General features: G+C 38.5%; 1 protein-coding gene across 2 annotated transcripts in view; it reads right to left on the bottom strand.

The window, feature by feature from the left end:
- Positions 1–18,975, bottom strand: part of ATAD5 (ATPase family AAA domain containing 5) — a 28,591-nt gene extending 9,616 nt beyond the window's left edge. The window contains exons 1-15 of one of the 2 annotated variants that reach the window (XM_050920763.1): positions 18,621–18,975; positions 14,975–16,782; positions 14,084–14,171; positions 12,248–12,412; positions 11,347–11,491; positions 10,655–10,739; positions 7,936–8,117; positions 6,890–7,047; positions 6,424–6,577; positions 5,883–6,185; positions 4,428–4,524; positions 1,797–1,882; positions 1,440–1,585; positions 1,187–1,337; positions 598–768 (exon numbers count right to left, since the gene is read on the bottom strand). In XM_050920763.1, coding sequence (XP_050776720.1) covers positions 598–768; positions 1,187–1,337; positions 1,440–1,585; positions 1,797–1,882; positions 4,428–4,524; positions 5,883–6,185; positions 6,424–6,577; positions 6,890–7,047; positions 7,936–8,117; positions 10,655–10,739; positions 11,347–11,491; positions 12,248–12,412; positions 14,084–14,171; positions 14,975–16,782; positions 18,621–18,686 — 3,805 coding nt within the window. In that variant the 5' untranslated portion in view covers positions 18,687–18,975. The remainder of the gene's footprint in view (positions 1–597; positions 769–1,186; positions 1,338–1,439; positions 1,586–1,796; positions 1,883–4,427; positions 4,525–5,882; positions 6,186–6,423; positions 6,578–6,889; positions 7,048–7,935; positions 8,118–10,654; positions 10,740–11,346; positions 11,492–12,247; positions 12,413–14,083; positions 14,172–14,974; positions 16,783–18,620) is intronic. The other variant, XM_050920761.1, reaches the window with a different exon arrangement.
- Positions 18,976–19,524: the final 549 nt, after the last annotated feature.

Raw genomic sequence — 19,524 nt, 5'->3', positions numbered from 1 at the left:
CTTTGACCATCTGCAGGCACAGCCACCTGCAGCTCACAGTGGCTGCGGTTCGCTGTTTCCGACCAATGGGAGCTCCGAGACACGGTGCAGGCCACAGGTTGCCTACCACTGGTTTAAGGTATAGATATGCATTTGCTTATCATGCTCTCTTGCATTACATTGTCTCTGAAGTTGTTTGCACAGTATGATTCATCGATTCCAAGGAAAGAAGGGACCATTGTAGTCCTCTCATCTGACCTCCTGTACTACGCAGGCCAGACAACTTCCCCCAAATTCCTTTTGAACTATAGCATCTCTTAAAATCTAACAATTTTTCCAATCCCAAACAGAATAACCCCATTATAAAACAGTAATACCTACCTTTAAAAGCAGCAAAGAATCCTGTGGCACCTTATAGACTAACAAATGTTTTGGAGCATGAGCTTTCGTGGGCGAATACCCACTTCGTCAGATGCATGTCTGCATCTGACGAAGTGGGTATTCACCCACGAAAGCTCATGCTCCAAAACATCTGTTAGTCTATAAGGTGCCACAGGATCTTTGCTGCTTTTACAGATCCAGACTAACACGGCTACCCCTCTGTTATTTGATACCTACCTTTGTTTTTTGTTTGAGATTTTACTATTTCTTCATTACTCTCCGGTTTAGAAGATATTTTGAAATAATTTGCTAATGTTTTAGGGGGTAAACTTCGTTTTAATCCTGTTCCTTTGGGTGAAAGTGGAGGTTTTCTTGGTGAAATAGCTTTCCTGGGAGAATTTATTTTTTCTGAAAGACAAGGTTTACATTAGCCTTCAACTTCTCAAATACTTTTCAGGTAAACTGACAACAGGGTTTAGTTCAGCTGTTTTCCATGTAGTACAAAACAGTCTAATGTAAGCAGCAGTACGCATAGTTACTTTTCTCCTTGTTTCTGTTAATTCGCCTATGGTTAACATCCCATACAAGTGCTGCAGCACTTATTCTACAATGCAGAAATAATTATTGGGGATAATCAAATTAAAAGTCACTGTAAAAACAATGTAATTCAGTAAATAGAGTTGGGGTTGGGTTTTTTTGGCCTGAACCAATGAAGCAAAAACATTCAGAGTCTGACAAAACTGAGTTTACCACTTCAATATGAATGTCTTTTAGCTTCCTTCTGATGGCCTCTCAAAGGAAAAGGTAAGATAAATGCCACACTTACTCGGAGACTTGGTGCTGCTACAACTGTTAAAGAAGCAAGGTTTATGTGCATTTACACCTTGTTTGTCCACTTGATGAGACTGAGTAGCTTCCTTTAGCTGAGATAGGATGTGTCTACCACTTCGCTGGCAAGAGGCATTAACTTCAAATATCTGCAAGAATAAATTTATGAAAAGGGAATTCAGATGCCCTTTATTTAAAAAGTTATTTTTATACTTCTACGTACAAATTAGAAAAGCAGATTAAAAACAAACCTTAAAACCAAGCTCCTGAGCACAAGCATATATTGCAGCAGTCTTTCCCACCCCTGATGGGCCAGTAATCAGCACAGTATTGCACAGAGTATTCTCTTCCTCACTCTCAGATTTATCATCTTTAAAATCCATGCTGTCCGTAGAATCTACACAATTATTTCAACCAAAGGAAACAATTTAATCATCATTTTAACCATTATCAATTCTAGCCATTTCACATCAGAGGGAAATAAGACAATGTGAACACAGAATACTTTTCACATTTCAAAAAAAAAAAAAAAAAAAAAATATTTTTCAAACAAAGATTATATGTCTTTTAAAGTCAATATTTTGCAAAATGTGGAAAAACTGCAGCACCTTGCTGACTCTCTGTGTCATCTTTTTCACTCCTCTGATTTCTTTTTTCCTCCCAATAAGCTCTTTTTTTCCATTCTTTCAGCCAACTACAGGAAAAAAAACCCAGAAGAGATATATTAAATATTACTCAGTAAACCGACACAAGTTCAGATGGAATATTTCAGATCTCTTCAAGGATTCCTTCTTCACTCTCCATTTATCCAAGCCAATTGTAATAACAATTATATTCTTTTCAAAGTAGTATTTGAAATAAACCACAGAGAACAGTGAGACTGATCAAACAGATTGATTAGTAGTTTATTATTTAAAGTAAATGGTTTTTAGTAAAACACTCAATGCATGTCTTTGTTAGGGTTTTAATATAGCACAAATGGTTGTGACAAAAATCATTACCATGAAATAAACTATTTGATGGTCTCTGAGGCATGAATTGTGGTGGCAGTTTCATCATTAGGGGACAAGTGCTGGCAAACGGCATTGATAGATGCAACCAAAAAATTAGGTGCCCCTATTGGAAGAGCCACCACAATAACTAGCACCCATCTAGGCAGTCTCCAAAGAAGAGCAAAAAGGATTGGATGATCATGAGGACTAAATCATCCTCCATCCTGAAAATAATCTCTATTTTATAATACATTATCAGGTTGAGGCATATGTGTAAAAAACCATGGGAGAGCTCTGGCTCCTCTTGCACGTTATGCCCATTGTGTATAAATAAAAGATTTCAGACCCCACTGCTATCAATCTGACAAAATTAAAGTTTACTGAAATACTAGCAAGCCTGAATATTGGAAACATTTCACTCCATCCCAGAATCCAATGTAAAAATTCAGTGTTTGTTGTGCTTTAGTGCCAGAAGGCCCCAATCCTGATTGAGACTCCAAATGCTACCATAAAATAACTTAGGGATAGCAGATCATTTTATGTCAATTGGCATTAAACTTGTTTCCACAGTATTGCAAAAATCTTATTGCAACACAATACCAAACATTGCAGACCTTAAAAAAGACCCCAAGTATTGTGATGTTCAGAATTATTTTGTTAAGACAACAAAGTCATAGAAATGTAAGGCTGTAAGGGGCCTCAGGAGGTCATCTAGCCCCCTGCACTGAAGCAGGACCATGCATAACTAGACCATCCCTCACAGGTGTTTGTCTAACTTGTTTTAAAAAAATCTCCAACAATGTTGATTCGACAACCTCCATTGGAAGCCTATTCCAGTGCTTAACTAACCTTATAGTTAGAAATGTTTTCCTAATATTTAACCTAAAATCTCCCTTGCTGCAGATTACGTCAATTACTTCTTGTCCTACATTCAGTGGACATGGAGAACAATTGATCCTCATACTCTTTATAAGATCCCCTCCTCAGTCATCTTTTCTCAAGACTAAACATGCCCAGTTTTTTTAACCTTCCTTATAGGCCAGATTTTCTAAACCTTTTATCATTTTTATCGCTCTCCTCTGGACTCCCTCTAAATCACTGGTGGGCAACCTGCAGCCCGTCAGGGTAATCCACTGGCAGGCTGCGAGACAGTTTTTTTTCTACATCGACTGTCCACAGGCACAGCTGTCTGCAACTCCCAGTGGCTGCAGTTCGCCGTTCCCAGCCAACGGGAGCTGCAGGAAGCGGTGCAACTCGCAGGTTGTCCACCACTGCTCTAAATTGTCCACATCTTTCTTAAATGGTGCCTGAAACTGGACACGGTACTGTAGCTTAGTCCTCACCAATGTTGAGTAGAGAAGGACAATCACCTGCCATGTCTTACATACAACACTCCTGTTAATATACAAAAGAATATTAGCCTTTCAACTGCATCACTATTGTTGACTCAGGGTTTGTTTTCATGTAGTGTTACATCACTGTACGCAGCTTTAATGAAGACATTACTACACCAACAGGAGAGCTTCTTCTGTTGGCATAGTTAATTCACCTCCCTGTGAAGCAGTAGCCATGTTAACAGGAAAAGCTCTCCCATCGACATAGTGTTGTCTATACAAGGGGGTTAGGTTGATATAACTACATCGCTCAGGCATGTGGATTTTTCGCACCCGAGTGACATAGTTATACCAACATAGGTCTATAGTGTAGACCTGGACTCATTCAATTTGTGAGCTAGTAAACCCCCCAGATCCTTTTCAGCAGTGTTACTGCCTACCTAGTTATTCTCCAGTTTGTAGGTGTGCATTTGACTTTTTCACCTTAAGTGTAGTACTTTGCTCGTCTTTACTGAATTTCATCATGTTGAGTCCAGACCAATTCTCCAATTTGTTAACTCCATTTTGAATTCAAATTACATACTCCAAAGTTCTTGCAATTTGTCCAACCTTGATGTCATCTGCAAATTTCATATGCACACTTTCCACTCCATTATCCAAACCATTAACGAAACTATTGAATCGTACTGGACCCAGGAGAGACCCTTGTGGGACATCCTCCCAGTCTGACAGTGAACTATTGATAACTATTCTGAGTATGGTCTTTAAACCAGTATTTGATCCAACTTATAGTAATTTAGTATAGGCCACAGTTCCCTGGCTTGCTTCCGAGAATGCCATGTGGGACAGTCTAAAAAATCCTCATTAATATCAATGTTATGTTTACAATAAGATACATTTTCTCATATCTGACCTGTGTAACTTTTTTATTTCTGTTGAGTTTCCTATAAGTTCACTGGAGTCCTGAGGTTGATATTTTTCTGTCCATAGCACATCTTCCTTTTCACCACCTATAGCACAGAAAATAGAAATTGTCCACTTTAAACATTTCTGCATCTAGAAAAACTAAGCAAGTTGAGTTCAATTTTATGATTATTTTATAGCAGGCTTTTTGGAGGAACACTGGAATTAAGAGAATAAAATGCGGAAAATGAACCAACTCACAGAAGCAAAAAAGAGCCAAGACAGTTCTCAACAAGCGCTTAGAGCCAAACGCTGGTTGTTGCACACAGCCTGAGTAAGTGGGTTGTGTGCAGGGGACTACATGAAAGTTGGGGGGTAAAGGCAAAGAAAAAGAAAGAACAGAATTCACACTGTTGGAGGATCATGCACACACAAACATCCGAGTTCATGACAGTCTCTATGCATAGATTCATAGAGTTTAAGGCCAGATGGGACATCCATATCACAGACCATTAAATGTAACCCAGCTACCCCTTTATTGGGCCTAACACCACACACACACACACACACACAGTTAAGCAGGATAAATAGTTATTTTTTAAAAAATCAGTAACAAATTTTTTAATTAAAATCAGCTATTTTATTTGAATGTTACTAGTTCCTTACTTTCCTCCCATTTCATATCATCTTAAATTTCTACAGTGGATAATTTACTTCTTTGACTAGTTTCCTGCTTGTCCATAGAATTTCAGATTTACTGAAAGATTTTTTCTACAAAAAGTTTCACATTTAAAATGATGATTTACAATGAAAAAGACAAATCTAGGCCCTCATTAATATCCTTGCTGTGAGAAGAGCACAAATTAACACAAAATTGATAAGCAAATAGCCTCTGCTACATTTGCAACCAATGCTACCTTCTGATATACTGAACTTCCACATGTCAAGAAAGCTCCTCCATCAGGGTTTTCAGTGAAGTTAATGGCACTGTTCAGGTAAGTAAAATCACAAACTTATTTGCAGGATGATGGCCTTAATTTTCAGCAGTTTGGTTTCAGGTTACAAAACTATAGCCATTTTGTAAAATTCAAGATACTCTACCAGTAGTGACGTTTATTTAAAAAAAAAAAAAAACCCAATAAAACAGCATTTATAATTTTATTCATTACAAATTTTTATGTAATGTTGCAATAGTACAAACTTTTAAGTTAGTTTTACAAAGTCTCAACCTGATTGAAGTAAATATTTAAAAAGTAAAGCAAGTAATTTAAATCATGATTTATAATCACTCCATTTGACGAGATTCCCAACTCTCCTCCATTCCCCCTCTGTGGATCTGCCAAAGATCATTTGGAACTGTGCTCTGCAGCACACTGTGGGGATTCCATGTGCCCCATCTAGGTCCATTCACGTAATAGTATAAGAGCATTTTCTAAGAATTTAAGTAGCAAATGTAAAAAGTTACCAGAGATAAGGTTTAATTTTGATCCAAGTTCACTGTCTTCTACTGTATTAACATCAGGTTCCTGGGGTTTATTTGCTTCCATGTTTGTTACTTTTTCTGTGTCTGCTTGCTTTATGCAGGATACCTGGGTAACTGTGCTCTTGGGAGTTTTGGATTTTAATTCAGTCTCTGCATTATCAAATTGTTTTCTTCGTTTTGATTTGTGGTCTTCAGGTTTCTCTCTTTTCCTCTTGGTTTCTTTCTGATTTTCAGAATCTATTTGATCTAGTTCAGAATTTGTAGTTTTGTGTTCTTTCATGCATACTAATCAACAAAGAATAAAACGCATTACATCATTTCAAAACTTCAAATGCACTGACACTGTACATTTCTCACCGTTTCCTAAAATTTTAGAAATACTTTAATCACAATGACCCAAAATAAGATTACTGTAGTTTTATTCAGCTCATGTTTCTATTTATATACTTTTAAAAACATTTACATTGTCCTGCCATTTACTTGTTTCTATGTCAGATGTTTTAGTTATATATATATTACTAACCTTGTTTTTTATTTTTGAAAAGTACATGTTCAGTTTGCTTTTTCAGAAACTGGTAAAAAACTTTTCTCACAGGAAACTGAGAGTTAGAAGATCTGATCTCTTCCAACAAATACTTCCTTAGTATTTTGGGAAAAACTGGTCTCTGTCCAGACAACTGCAATAAATACAAAATAAAAAGCCATTCAAAATACCCAAAAGCACAGACCAAATAAACCTACATGAAAAATTTCACTATTAAAGCAGAATTGTTTAACTAGTTTGTTAAGCACAATGACTACATATCCTTTGACACGCTATAACAGGAAGGCGCAAGCTACATTAACCAACTTTGAGTTAAATAAATTAATCATGGGCAGATGCCTTAATTAAGGCCACAGGATTTTGTAAAAGATCAAAAGCCCTGAAAATGTAAGCCATTTTGATTGACTCTTAGTTATTATAGCAATAAAAGACTAAAAATACTAACCACAATTAAAGAATTGTTGCCACTAGGTTTTGAATTTATAACTGAGAATTCACCAAGTGAAATAGTGAGTTTTGTGACATCAGTTACTTCAGTGTTTAGTTCTCTTAGCTTGGTTAGAAGAGGACAGGACGGTGATGTCAACCTCCACACCACACAACCTATGTAAGAATTAAAACACAGTTAAGAAAAAAGTACTTAATCCATGAACTCAGCCTCCTAGACCAAGTGAGAAGTAACTGCTATACCCTCAAAGCCAAGCCTATTTAATTTACATCGCAACATCTTCACACCCCATCAACTTCACGCTCCCACCAGCTAAACAATTATACCCTCCCATATACTTCCTCCTCCCACCTAGTGATCCTGTGCTCTCGCCACCCCTATTAATACATTCTGGGCTCCTTTAGTTCTTTGCAAGGCTGTCACTTCCTCAGTCTGATCCCTTCCAGGAGAAATTCAGACATACTCCTTTCTCTTCGAGACAACAGCCGCTGCCCCAACTACTTTCATTCCTCTCTCTCACCCTCTTAAGAAAGCAGAGCAGCACAATCCCTCATCTCTTAAGGAAAGAGCAAGCAGCTCAGGGATCCCTTTTGCTCCAGGCTTCTTTCAGTGTTAGAGAAGTAGCAGCACCTGGGCTGCTCTGGTTTTTCTTATCCCGTTTCCTTTCAGAAAAGGATCAGCTGCTTCCATGTCCCACCTGGCCAAAAGCAAGATTTTTCCTCTCTAAATAAGTAGTTTTTTTCAAGTCCTATTTTATTATGCATTATATCTTTTAAACATACTATTTGTCTACTTATGAATTTATATGTTCCATATTACTGAAGTATCTGAGCTCTGTTTTAAAATCTGTATTTGACAAGACTTTTTTAATGCCAATGAACTTATTTGGTTTTGTTACTGCAACACAAAGCAAAAGTAGGAGCTGCCAATTATTCCATCATAGTTATACTAAAAAGCTTGGTCTCTGAACCTTTAATTTTCAACATAGATCTCCTAGAGATCTACTTGAATTTACACAGGTTCACAGACAAATAATAACTTACGATCATCTTTCTGCTGTACATGGACAACCCTCTGAAAACAGCAACTTGCCACAGAGTATGCTTCTAATACCGCTGCTTTCTTTGCAATGTGCCTTTTTAGAGACTCTGGCAAACCACTCATCAAAAATTCACGTTTTGCTTTGAACTGCTCATCGTCTTGAGAATTTTCAGATGTATCTTGGCTTTAAATAAAATAAGTGACAATGAAAAGCAATCAAGCTACCAAGCATGCAGAGTTCACAACAGTGTTTAATATGGATAAAGTTTACTTATCCCTACCAGCAATTTGACTCATTCCAAACTGTGTCAGATATGCAGTCCTGAATTAAGTTTAATACCTGTGGTACCCATTGTATTAAAAATGAAATTGTTTATATGTTATTGTGAAATTGCATACAACTTCTCTAGGAGAAGGGGGATATGCTAACATAATTCTTCTGATTATCACACCTTTGAAGTTTCACCCTGATGAGGGGACCCATTGTCTGGCTGATTGCCTATCCATGGTCTCCTCAAAAGGTTCAAAGTGGATTCTCTAGAGACCAACAAACAAAGAAAGGACATAGGGATAAATAACTTGGCGATCAACTGACTCAGGGCTTTTGTTCTGATCCAGCTAAAGGACAGGACCTCTGGTCCATGGTGGGCTCCCAGCCTTAGGGAAGGACTGGAAAGACTTTGGCCTACTGAGGCCCCATAAGACTGGGTGCTTGTTCTAGGCAGAAGCTGTGATGAACATGAAACACAAAAAAACCCTAGGTGGAATCTGAAGGACTACTTCTGCCAGAGTCTTTGTTTTTATGAGGGGTTGAACTCTGGTAAGCTTATTAACACGCATTTAGTTTCTTTATTGTTTTTAATAAATTTTCTCTGTCCTGCTTTTACCTTAAGAATAAAATATGCTTGCTTAGTAAGAACTGTGTGGTAACTTATAACTGTGGGCAATTACACTATTACTACTCTTTGAAAAGGCGGCAAAAATAAACCTGCTTGAACAGACTATCTTTTTCTGGGAATAATACACTGAAGGCAGGAAACTGTTCAGCCTGGAGTCACCCCTGTCAGATTGGAGATTGGAGAAGACATGTATGCCTGAGACAGGAAGTGGAAAAGGGAGTCGAAACCCTCAGAGTGGGTGCCACTGCTGGACCACTGAGGGCAAATATAGATACAGCTGCCCTGAACAGCGCCAGAGATAATTTACATATTACAATCGCTGCTAAACACTAAGGTTTACTAAGAGTAACAAACCTGAAAGTGGAATATACACTAATCTTCCTGGTTCCCACAGTTCTAAGGCATATTTTAAGAAGATATGGTAGATGTGGTATATCTTCACTTTAGTAAAGCTTTTGATACTGTCTCACATGTCTCTCTCATAAACAAACTAGGGAAATACAACCTAGATGAAGCTACTATAGGTGGGTGCGTAACTGGTTGGAAAATCATTCCCACAGTGTAATTATCAGTGGTTCACAGACATGCTGGAAGGGCATAACGAGTGGGATTCCGCAAGGATCGGTTCTGGGTCCGGTTATGTTCAATATCTTCATCAATGACTTAGATAATGGCATAGACAGTACACTTAAAGTTTGCGGACAATACCAAGCTGGGAGGGGTTGCAAGTGCTTTGGAAGATAGGATTAAAATTCAAAATGATCTCGAAAAACTGGAGAAATGGTCTGAGGTAAACAGGATGAAATTCAATACGGACAAATGCAAAGTACTCCACTCAGGAAGGAAGAACAATCAGTTGCACATATACAAAATGGGAAATGACTGTCTAGGAAGGAAAACTATGGAAAGTGATCTGGGGATCATAGTGCATCACAAGCTAAGTATGAGTCAACAGTGTAATGTTGTTGCAAAAAAAGCAAACATCATTCTGGGATGTATTCGCAGGAGTATTGTAAGCAAGACATGAGACATAATTCTTCCACTCTACTATGCGCTGATTAGGCCTCAACTGGAGTATTGTGTCCAGTTCTGGGCGCCATATTTCAGGAAAGATGTGGACAAATTAGAGAAAGTCCAGAGAAGGAACAAAAATGATTAAAGGTCTAGAAAACATGACCTATGACAGAAGATTGAAAAAAATTGGGCTTGTTTATTCTGGAGAAGAGAAGACAGAGAGGACATGATAACAGTTTAAGTACATAAAAGGTTGTTACAAGGAGGAGGGAGAAGAATTGTTCTTCTTAACCTCTGAGGATAGGACAAGAAGCAATGGGTTTAAATTGCAGCAAGGGTGGTTGAGGTTGGACATTAAGAAAAGCTTCCTAACTGTCAGAGTGGTTAAGCACTGGTATAAACTGCCTAGGGAAGTGGTAGAATTTCCATCACTGGGGATTTTTAAGAGCAGTTTAGACAAACACCTGTCAGGGATGGTCTAGATAATACTTTGTCCTGCCTTGAGTGCAGGGAACTAGGATAGATGACCTCTTGAGGTCCCTTCCAGTTCTCTGATTCTAACATGTTTCATATTACAGTCATTATTAACTAAATGCAGGTTTAGATTTTGAGCAACATAAAAGGACTCAACAACAACAACAGTATACCAATTGATATTGAAACCCAAAACATTTTTACTACACTTTGATGTGTACTTTAAATATTATGTAACATGACAGGCTTACAAAGAAACCTGGGTATTTCAATATGACCACGAAAGAATTCAATACATTTCTCATAAATCATCCACAATTTGTACTGGACTGACCTGCTTTCATCAAAAATTAGGATTGGTTCATCTGCAATGTTTTGAGCTTTTTTGCCCAGGAATGAAGGCGGGACTCCTAATTTTCCTTTAAAAATAAAGCAGATCTGGATTAGTACTAACATCCAAATAATTGCTACAGTTATGTTTTCATCCTAATTTCATCTCCATATTAGATATTTTTGTGTTACATACAGCAATATTCCTAAAATCTAATATACTTTTCTTCATGAAAGACTTATTCTGTAACTTAATTCCCTTAAAACTTTCTCGCTTGCGAGACACTGTCAACTTAAAAATCTTCTGTCTAAAAATATTTTACTTGGCACTGTTAAATATTTTTCTCTAGTTTCACTTTTACCTTGCAAGTCAGACAGTAATTTGTGCATAGTCAGCTTCTCCTTCAGTACGAGTGTATAAAAGTATGATGATAAAAACCACATAAATTAGCAGGACGACGAAGAGGAATGGTGGAGTATCAGAAATTATTTTAATTTCTTTAAATTAGAGATTTCCAAAATTGTTCTACTCTATTTAAAGGACACTGTCAAGAGGACATATATACATAGTTTCTTTGTTATTAATTATCTATTAGTGTAGCACACAAATCAGAAGTCAAAGTAGGTCTTGGTGTTCAAGACTGGCACTTTATACATTGAAATAAAAATTAAATGTGTTTATTTAAATCCAATTACCGTGTGAGCTCTTAGTAACCTTCATATTTCTAGATTTTTTCCCTAATACATCATTTAAACTTCGAAGTTTCTTTTGCTTTTTCTCCACACTCGGTGTAGTAGCAGTGGCACTACTTGGGCTTGAGTCTAAAATTATTACTGAATCCTGGACAGGAAACAAAAAGAAATTGATAAAAAATGAAATACAACTTCCTCCCAAAATTGTTCCTTTTACTATTTCCAATTGTGAACACTACCAATTAATGATGGGTATTGCTGGAGCTGATAAATTAGACACCATTGCAAAGCTCGAAAATTGCTCTATGTAACAATTCTACTTGTGTTTTCTACAGAGGGGTACAAAGAGTAAGTTACAGGAAAAAAAATCAACTCAGGCAGCAAGTACAAGAGTGAGCTTTTTTCTTACAAAAAGGAAGGAACATTGTGAAAGTGGTGTGATTTTAGAACTTTTTTTCCAAAAACTGTCCATGAGATGTCATTCTGTTTAGGAACAGTTATGCCTATAGGTCATACATTTCTGGCCTTCCCCATCCTTTTTGGTTGTAACTACTAGGGATATTAAAGAAACCAAGATCCTGCATCTTCTGGGTAAATGACCCGTTTCCTGTTAAAAAAATTGACATTTTTTACTTAAAGTAAAAACCTCAGTCAGAATACTATATTAAGCTATGTCCTGCTAGAGTCTGATTCCCCAGCCCATATGGTTGCAGGAATGATCCCTTAATCTTCAGATCCAGCTTATACAAGTTAATAGTGTAAAACCAAAACTATGCTACCACATCATCCCCATTCACTTCACATGATCCCATAGCAGAAATATGTACATAGGATAAGAAATTAAAACGAATCTAAACTTTAAAAGCAATATGGATTCTATACTACTCAAAATTTGCAGACTTACTTCATTTTCTTGGAATTTTTTCTTTTCAGCAAGAGCTTGCTGTCGAGACGAGCGTCTTACAGGTGTTGGGGTATGTTCATTAGCCTTTGATCTATTATGTTGTATGGCCTTTGCTTTTTCAATCAATTGTTTAGCTTTGGATATATTTTTAGAAGTACAGCTCATCTAGCAACAAAGTACAAAACAACAAAAATGCCTGACCATTTATAGCCTATATTCTACATTTAAATAAAGATCAGTCTACACAAGTTACATCATTCTTAAAGCTCATGTGGCATACAATTTACAAGGAAATAAAATTATTGTGGGAATCACTGTTTCTCCTTAAGGGAAATCTTATTTGGTGCCATCTTACACAAGCACATGATCAGGAGACTCATAGATTCACAGGCCAGAAGCGGCCATTGTGATAATCTAATTTCATCTTTTGTATGATACAGCCCCATAGGGTGTTCCCCAAAATAGATAATATTGGTTAAACTGTGATCATCATGAGGACCATAACTCTTACAAGTCTATTGCTATCACTGGATACCACTTTTACAAAGACACCGCACAAGTTATCAGAGCAGCAGGGAAGGGATTGCTATTAAAGATTAAAAAAAAAAAAAAAATTAAGTGTGGAACAGCAGCAGACACTATGGAGCAGATAGGATATAAACATTAAATTAAAAATAATATACTGCCCATGAAAGACGCCTGACAGCCATACAACGAGATTTTGTAATTTATCCATGAAACAAACAAGTAGAGCACAGGCAATAATAATTTACGCTTTCTTGTACTGCACCCAATATGATCAACCCAGTTCTGGAGGCACTTGAGTCTCTGAATAATCTTTGCTCCTGCTTCTGCTAACGCCAACTAGAATGCCAGGTAGTGCCAAGTCTAAGGTGGCTTGTTTCTCCCATATAACTGTACTACAATACCATTCTGATAAAGATTTATCAGGTACGTTGTAAAAAGCAGCTTCACACCTACTGAAACATGTTCAAGACTAAGGTACTGACTGCATCATCATCAAAACTGTATACTGGTTATCTGTCCACCTGAAACGAAATTCAGCCCACCCATGCTGGAGGCGTAAACCTATGAGCCAGAAGTAGAGATGAATGAAACTGGGAGGCCTGGTGATGACAAAAAGCCCAACCTTGCCTATTTAGAGCAAGATGCTATTCCTGGGCCCTGATCAGAGACTCTGTATTTTGTATCAGCCTCTGGTCAGAAGATGCCTTATAATTGAAGCTTCACTCCCTTCCTCAGAGCAGCTAGAGAAGGAGCTTTCTGGCTCTTGATATCCCTGCACAGCATCCTCAAAGATGTTGATATCTCTTCCTGACAGACAACTCTATCTTTCCCTGCTCCCCACAGCCTTCAGTATTTGGGTCTTTTTCCTCTAATTAAGAATTCCAGTGCATGCTTCAGTTGCTACTTATGCTTTTCCCAAGCTACAGCAGGAACCTGACATGATTTTTGACAGTTTTACTGCTGTCCACAGCATCCTGAGTAACAGCAGTAAAACAGAAGTCCCATTTCATTCAGATGTATCTTGGCAAAGCTAATACCACTGGATCCATCTTCCTGCAGACAGACATTGCATCTGATTACACTAATCTTCCAAATGTGTTTTATTTTTAAAATTTTAGTTTAAGTTCTGTAATAATTCAAGATTTAGGTCCCCTCATTTACCAGTGCACCTGAGCTGAATGGCTTTTTCAAGTCTTAGTTGATTAACATTACACAATGGGGAACAAGAAGGTGCTACACTTATTTACTTTAATATTCTACAAGTGACTTTTCAAACAAACACATAACAGACTTGATTATTTAAGCTACCTTTTTATTTCTTGGAGTAAATTCTTCATTTTCCACTGCTCCAGCTTTGTCAGATTTTTTAGATGCATTAATTCGAGTAAACCTCATTCTAAACAAGGAAAAACATCATGACATTATTTTTTTTAAAGGAGGCATCAGTCTACACCTCAGATTCATTGGAATTTAAGACTGACTTATCAACAGATGCAAAAATCCTAATGAATAAAGGAGCTAAATGTATTTTTCCTTTGAGCACAGGCATACGCTCAAATGATATTAACATTCATGTCAGAGAGAGAATATTTCCAAGTGTGTCAAGTTACTGTAGTTCATTTATTCTTAAAGCTCTCAGACACAGTTAGAATAGGAACTTTTGCTTCCCTATCCCATTCCACTGATTTAAAAACAAAACCTGGAAAAAAAAAAATCAAAATTTTGACTTGGGTAAATATAAGAGGGAATTCTTATCCATCTGAGGATACTTAATCTTGCATACCATTTTCTACTCACCTATTGTGATCTGCTTTTCAACAGATTAGCAGAAGTTGCAACATCCTCCCATATGCCAAAACTGCAAACATGCTCAAGAATGTAACAATACTATTTCACCTATGGAAGAGATGAATCTCCAGACTTGAATTAAGGACCTGATGCTGCAAAGTTCCAGGTATACACAGCAGCTGCAGCATAGGGCTCTACTAGTTCTAAGACCAGTCAAAAGTTCAGTTCTTCCATGTTGCTATTCAACCGGCCTGCCAGTTTGTAGGAAACTTAGGAATGCTTCCCAATCCACTTACCACCTATATCCGGCCTTTAATGCTGAAATTTATATAAATAAGCAACCATTCTAGTAGATAAAAATTATTTACCAAAGCAAAATATACCAGATATTCTAAAAATGCAAACTTTTACCTTATTGGGCTCTTTGCATCAAAGGGTACTGTAATCACCTCAGCTTTATACATGTTGCTTTTCCTCAAGGATCTACTGCTTGATTTTGGTGTGGAAGCATGTAGGGGACTATCACCTAGTGCATTTTCAGAAACTGTATTACTAATCCTAGCTTTTTCAGGCGTAACGTTTTTGAAGGTTTCAATTTTCTTTTGCCTTAGGCTCCTCCTTAATTCATTCTGTTTCAGATGTGATAAGATTCTTATATCATCTAAGGTTTTTTCCTTAATATTAGCATTAGCCCCAGTATTTTCATTATTTCCATTACTATTTGGAACATTTGTTTCTTTAGTCTCCAAAACCTTCTTTCTTTTCTTTTTAAGCATATTAGTTCTCTCCTTCGTAGTACTACTTTTTTCGGTACTACAGTGTGAATGTTTGTCAATATAATCCTTTAGTATTTCACTTTCATGTCTTGTACTTGAGGCTGGTTCACTTTCTTCCATTCCCTCATTTTGTTTTGAAGGCTTTTCACTGACTTCCTTCAGTTTTCCAGGTATTTTTTTAACTCCACTTTTTACCGTATCAGATGTTGGTTGTCTAAAAGCTTTCATAAATTGATGTCTTTCTTCTACAGTACATTTTGGCTTCACAGCTTCAGGACCTACAGCTTCTAGTACAGCTAACTCCAATTCTTCCTCCTCTATAACTACATTAGATTTTCTTTTCTGAGTCATTTGTTCAGTCTGTTCAATCTCTAAAACAGATGGACTGCTTTCTCTTTCATACCCTTTTTGCTTCAAAAAGATAGAAGCTATTTTCCTAGAAACCTTTTGCTCCTTTAGCAGAGAGGGAGATTTTGGGGGAATGGGATGAATCTGTGCAAGGACAGTTACTGTCCGAAGAGGTAGTTGCTGAGACTCCTCGCCATTTTCAGGGACACTAGTACTACCACTTTTGTCTGTTTCACTTGCTATAATAAAATTGTTTAGCGTTGGCATTTTGGTTTCTGGAATTTGATCCACTTTATTTTCTCCTTGACTTTTCAAAAAGTCCTCAAATGACACTGTGACTGTACTATCATTTAACTGTGATGTCTTATCCACATTAACTTCAAGACTTGAAATACTTACAGTACTCTTACTTTCAATTATTTTAGAAGATGTGATTTGTTTTTTATCTTTTAGTTCCTTTTCATTCAGCTCATTTTCAGAGGAGGAATTTTCAGACAAATCAGTATCATCTTTGTGCTCTCTTTTCCTTGATTTTTCAATGTAATTTTTTGATACATTTAGTTCCGCTCCAGTTTTCTTAGCACCTTTTCTGCAGGTGACTCTGTTTGAAGAGTTTTTGCTTTGCTGATTATCTGCTGCTAATTCTTCTACATATTTTTGGGCAAGTAAAGCAGAAGCACTGTTATCAATAAAACTTGTATTTAAACACTCTTCCTTTGGTTTCCTCACATCTGTACTGTCATTGCTATTAATTTCTATCACACATTGATTCTCTGGTGTTTTAATATCTCTTAATTTATTATTTAAATTAACTCTCTTCCCTCTCCTTTTCAGCTTTGAAAAAGATTTCGAAGGTCTCAAAGGTGATTTACAATCTTTGCCATCATCAACACATAGCTGGTAAGACTGGTTTATTTTATTTTCTCCAACTCCAATGAGTAAAGTGGTCTTCTCATTTGTAGAAGTCTTTTTAAAATAATCCAATATGTTGTTAGATTTTGGTGGTGACACTTTATCCACTGTTCTTGCTAATGGTGAAAAATATTTTGTAATTGTTTTTATAGGGGGATCTTCCTCTCTTCGTTTCTTGCATGGCTAAAAGAAAGAAAAATTCAACATTAATTTTAACAATGAGTAACAGTTACTTGGACTAATGAGATATGTAAGGTGGTAACACTGAATAGTACATTGCCAAACTATTTAACAGGATTAAAAAAAAAAATCAAGTCTTTCTCTAAAGAAAACTCATATGTTGGTGTATTTCAACAGATGTTTCAACTTTAGATAAAGCTATCCAGCAACTTAGGTAGGGAATCTCACTTGAAATTCACTCTGCAGAGTAGACCCCTGCACCTCTGCACAGCCACAAAGACTTCAGTGAGACTTTGCACAGAGGTCTGCCTGCATGAAGTTAATTGCATGATCAGGGCCTAAAATAGCTCTGAAAGGATCCTGGACTACCTTCCTTAAGGAAGCCTATCTTCAAGAAAAATGAACTATGACTAAGTTTTTCAGGGCAGTGACCAAAGTGCACCTTTGTACACCACCTAGTCCAACCTGATATTGTTTGGGGCCTAAAGGCATTATTGAAATGCAAATATTAATATTAAAATATGTCTCAAGGAAAAGAAACTACATTCTAATTTTTTTTCTCAAGACATAGAAAATAATCTGTTACATCTTTCTCTGATATATGACCAGTACCATTTATTTGTAATGGTATCACTGAACCAACTTCAATGTACAAATGTCATTATTTTGTAATAAATTGTTATGCTTCTTGCATTTGCCTATGAATTTGATAGTAAGGGATGTTCTACACTCAGTTCTTGTACTACTCTATACTGGTTGAAAACCAGTATAATTAAAGTGGCACAACCCCTTAGAGTGGATGCAGATGTACTAATATAAAAGGTCCTTATACCAGTACAATTTATCATCATAAAATTAGGGGCATAAGCTATACTAGAATAAGGAACCATCTTTATACCAGTATAACTGTTTCTATAGTAGGGTGTACAAATGATCTATTTCAGTAAAAATCAACCACATTCATAACAGCTAAAATATTGTGGATAGATGAGGCCTTAAATATCAGCAACAGGCTACACTACACTACAGTTTTTGTTGTAGGAGATAAATGGAGTGGACTCCTTCAGCGAATCCACAAACATTATGAATAAAAAGACTGAGCCATAACTTCGGTAGCATTAGTGACGTATAAATTCAAGGTAACAGTTGTTATTTGACATTTACCACTGGGATGATGGGTTGGTGGGATGCAACAGGACAACATTTTCATGTTGAATCTTCATATCTTAGCTCATTAATATTTAGCATTTAGAGAAGTTTTACAAACAGTAAAACAACCACCACCACCACCCCACAGTAACTCCTGATGCAACATCAGCATGAAACATACACCCCCACAGAACCAGGACATCTGTAAAGTGCAATCCCATACCACGGGAAACCCACAATGCCGCATTGTGAAGCTGCTCCACAACACCACATCAGAGCCCCTGAATCTTTTCAGATGGCAGTACCAAACCATCACTTACTAGCATTATTAGTCTTACCAGAGTGCCTAGGAGCCCCAGTCATGGCCCAGGAGCCTGCTGCGCTAGGTGCTGTACAGCAAGACTGTCCCTGCCCCATCCCATCCCTGCTTTGTTCCACCACATTATCCCCATCAGCCCCCCAGTAACATGTCCCTCACCTCGCTGCACCCCAGCTCCTTGCTCAAGCCCCAGGACGACGCCCCACAGCCCCTGACTTAGAAGATCCACTTCACAGCACCACAACAGCGGGAGGAGGATTTCCGACCCCAGAGCCCTCCACCACCCCCTGCATTTCAACGCCAGAGCCCCCGCAGGCGCCATGAACCCCACCCCAAAGCACGTCCCTCCCACAGCCGGACCCGGGTGTCTCACCGGGGCGTCACTGTCCTTCCCCGGGGCAGAAGGAGCCGCCGCGGCCATGGTCACTCTCCCCATCATCCCTCCCCCCCCGCGGCAGGGGGGAAGTAGGATCCCTCAGTCCCAGGGAGACTCCTGCCCCAGAGCCATGGGGCAAGAGCGCCCGGCCCGGCCGAAGCCGCCTGACAGGAATTAACGCGCGACGGAAGCACCCAGGCAGAAAAGCGCGCGCGGGACAGCTTCGGAGAGCCCGGCGCGAGAGGGGGGCGAGGCCAACCGGTCCACGTGACCAAAGCAGGCCTACACATCAAGACTTTCCCGCATCACGTGATGCTGGCCCGGCTCCGGCCCCCCCAGCGACAAGCCTTTCTAAGGTCACGTGACCTAAGCGCCAACTGGTCACGCCTCCTCCCTTCGTGAAGTCACGAGGTCTAGCGGCGAGGCAGGAGCTTGTCGCTGTCAGTTGGGAGTTCGCGCCGCCTGCACGTTGATGAAAAGGGGGTGGAGCGCGTTCAGCGTCATGACGCAAAAATTGAAGGTAGAAATGGGAGGCAGTAGAGGTCAAACTTCCTGCAAATGCAAAGTAGCCTCGTCTATGAGGGTTCCCACAGGAGACAGTCTTAACTGGTCTCTCCTTAGAAGTGCGGAGTGTAGGTCACATGGTCCCACTGCCTCCTGGGCCTTGAAATCACCCTGGGGTGCCTATACAGTGCACCATCAGTGTCAGAGTGAGCTGGCCCTCTGAGGGGGGCTGGGCTTGTCACCTGGGCCAGATTTGGGTGAAAGAAATGAAAGATAGCTGGGTCACGTGCTGGAGGAGCACATGTCTAAGAACCAGGTTTGTTGTATGTACTATGGCTGTCTGTAGCCATTCAGGGGGAATCTGGGAGTGCTTCCTCAGTTCAAGAGGGGGAGGCTC

Source organism: Gopherus flavomarginatus, chromosome 12 (assembly GCF_025201925.1).
Source record: "Gopherus flavomarginatus isolate rGopFla2 chromosome 12, rGopFla2.mat.asm, whole genome shotgun sequence".
Lineage (NCBI taxonomy): Eukaryota > Metazoa > Chordata > Testudines > Testudinidae > Gopherus > Gopherus flavomarginatus.
This window is presented reverse-complemented; position numbering and strand designations above follow the sequence as displayed.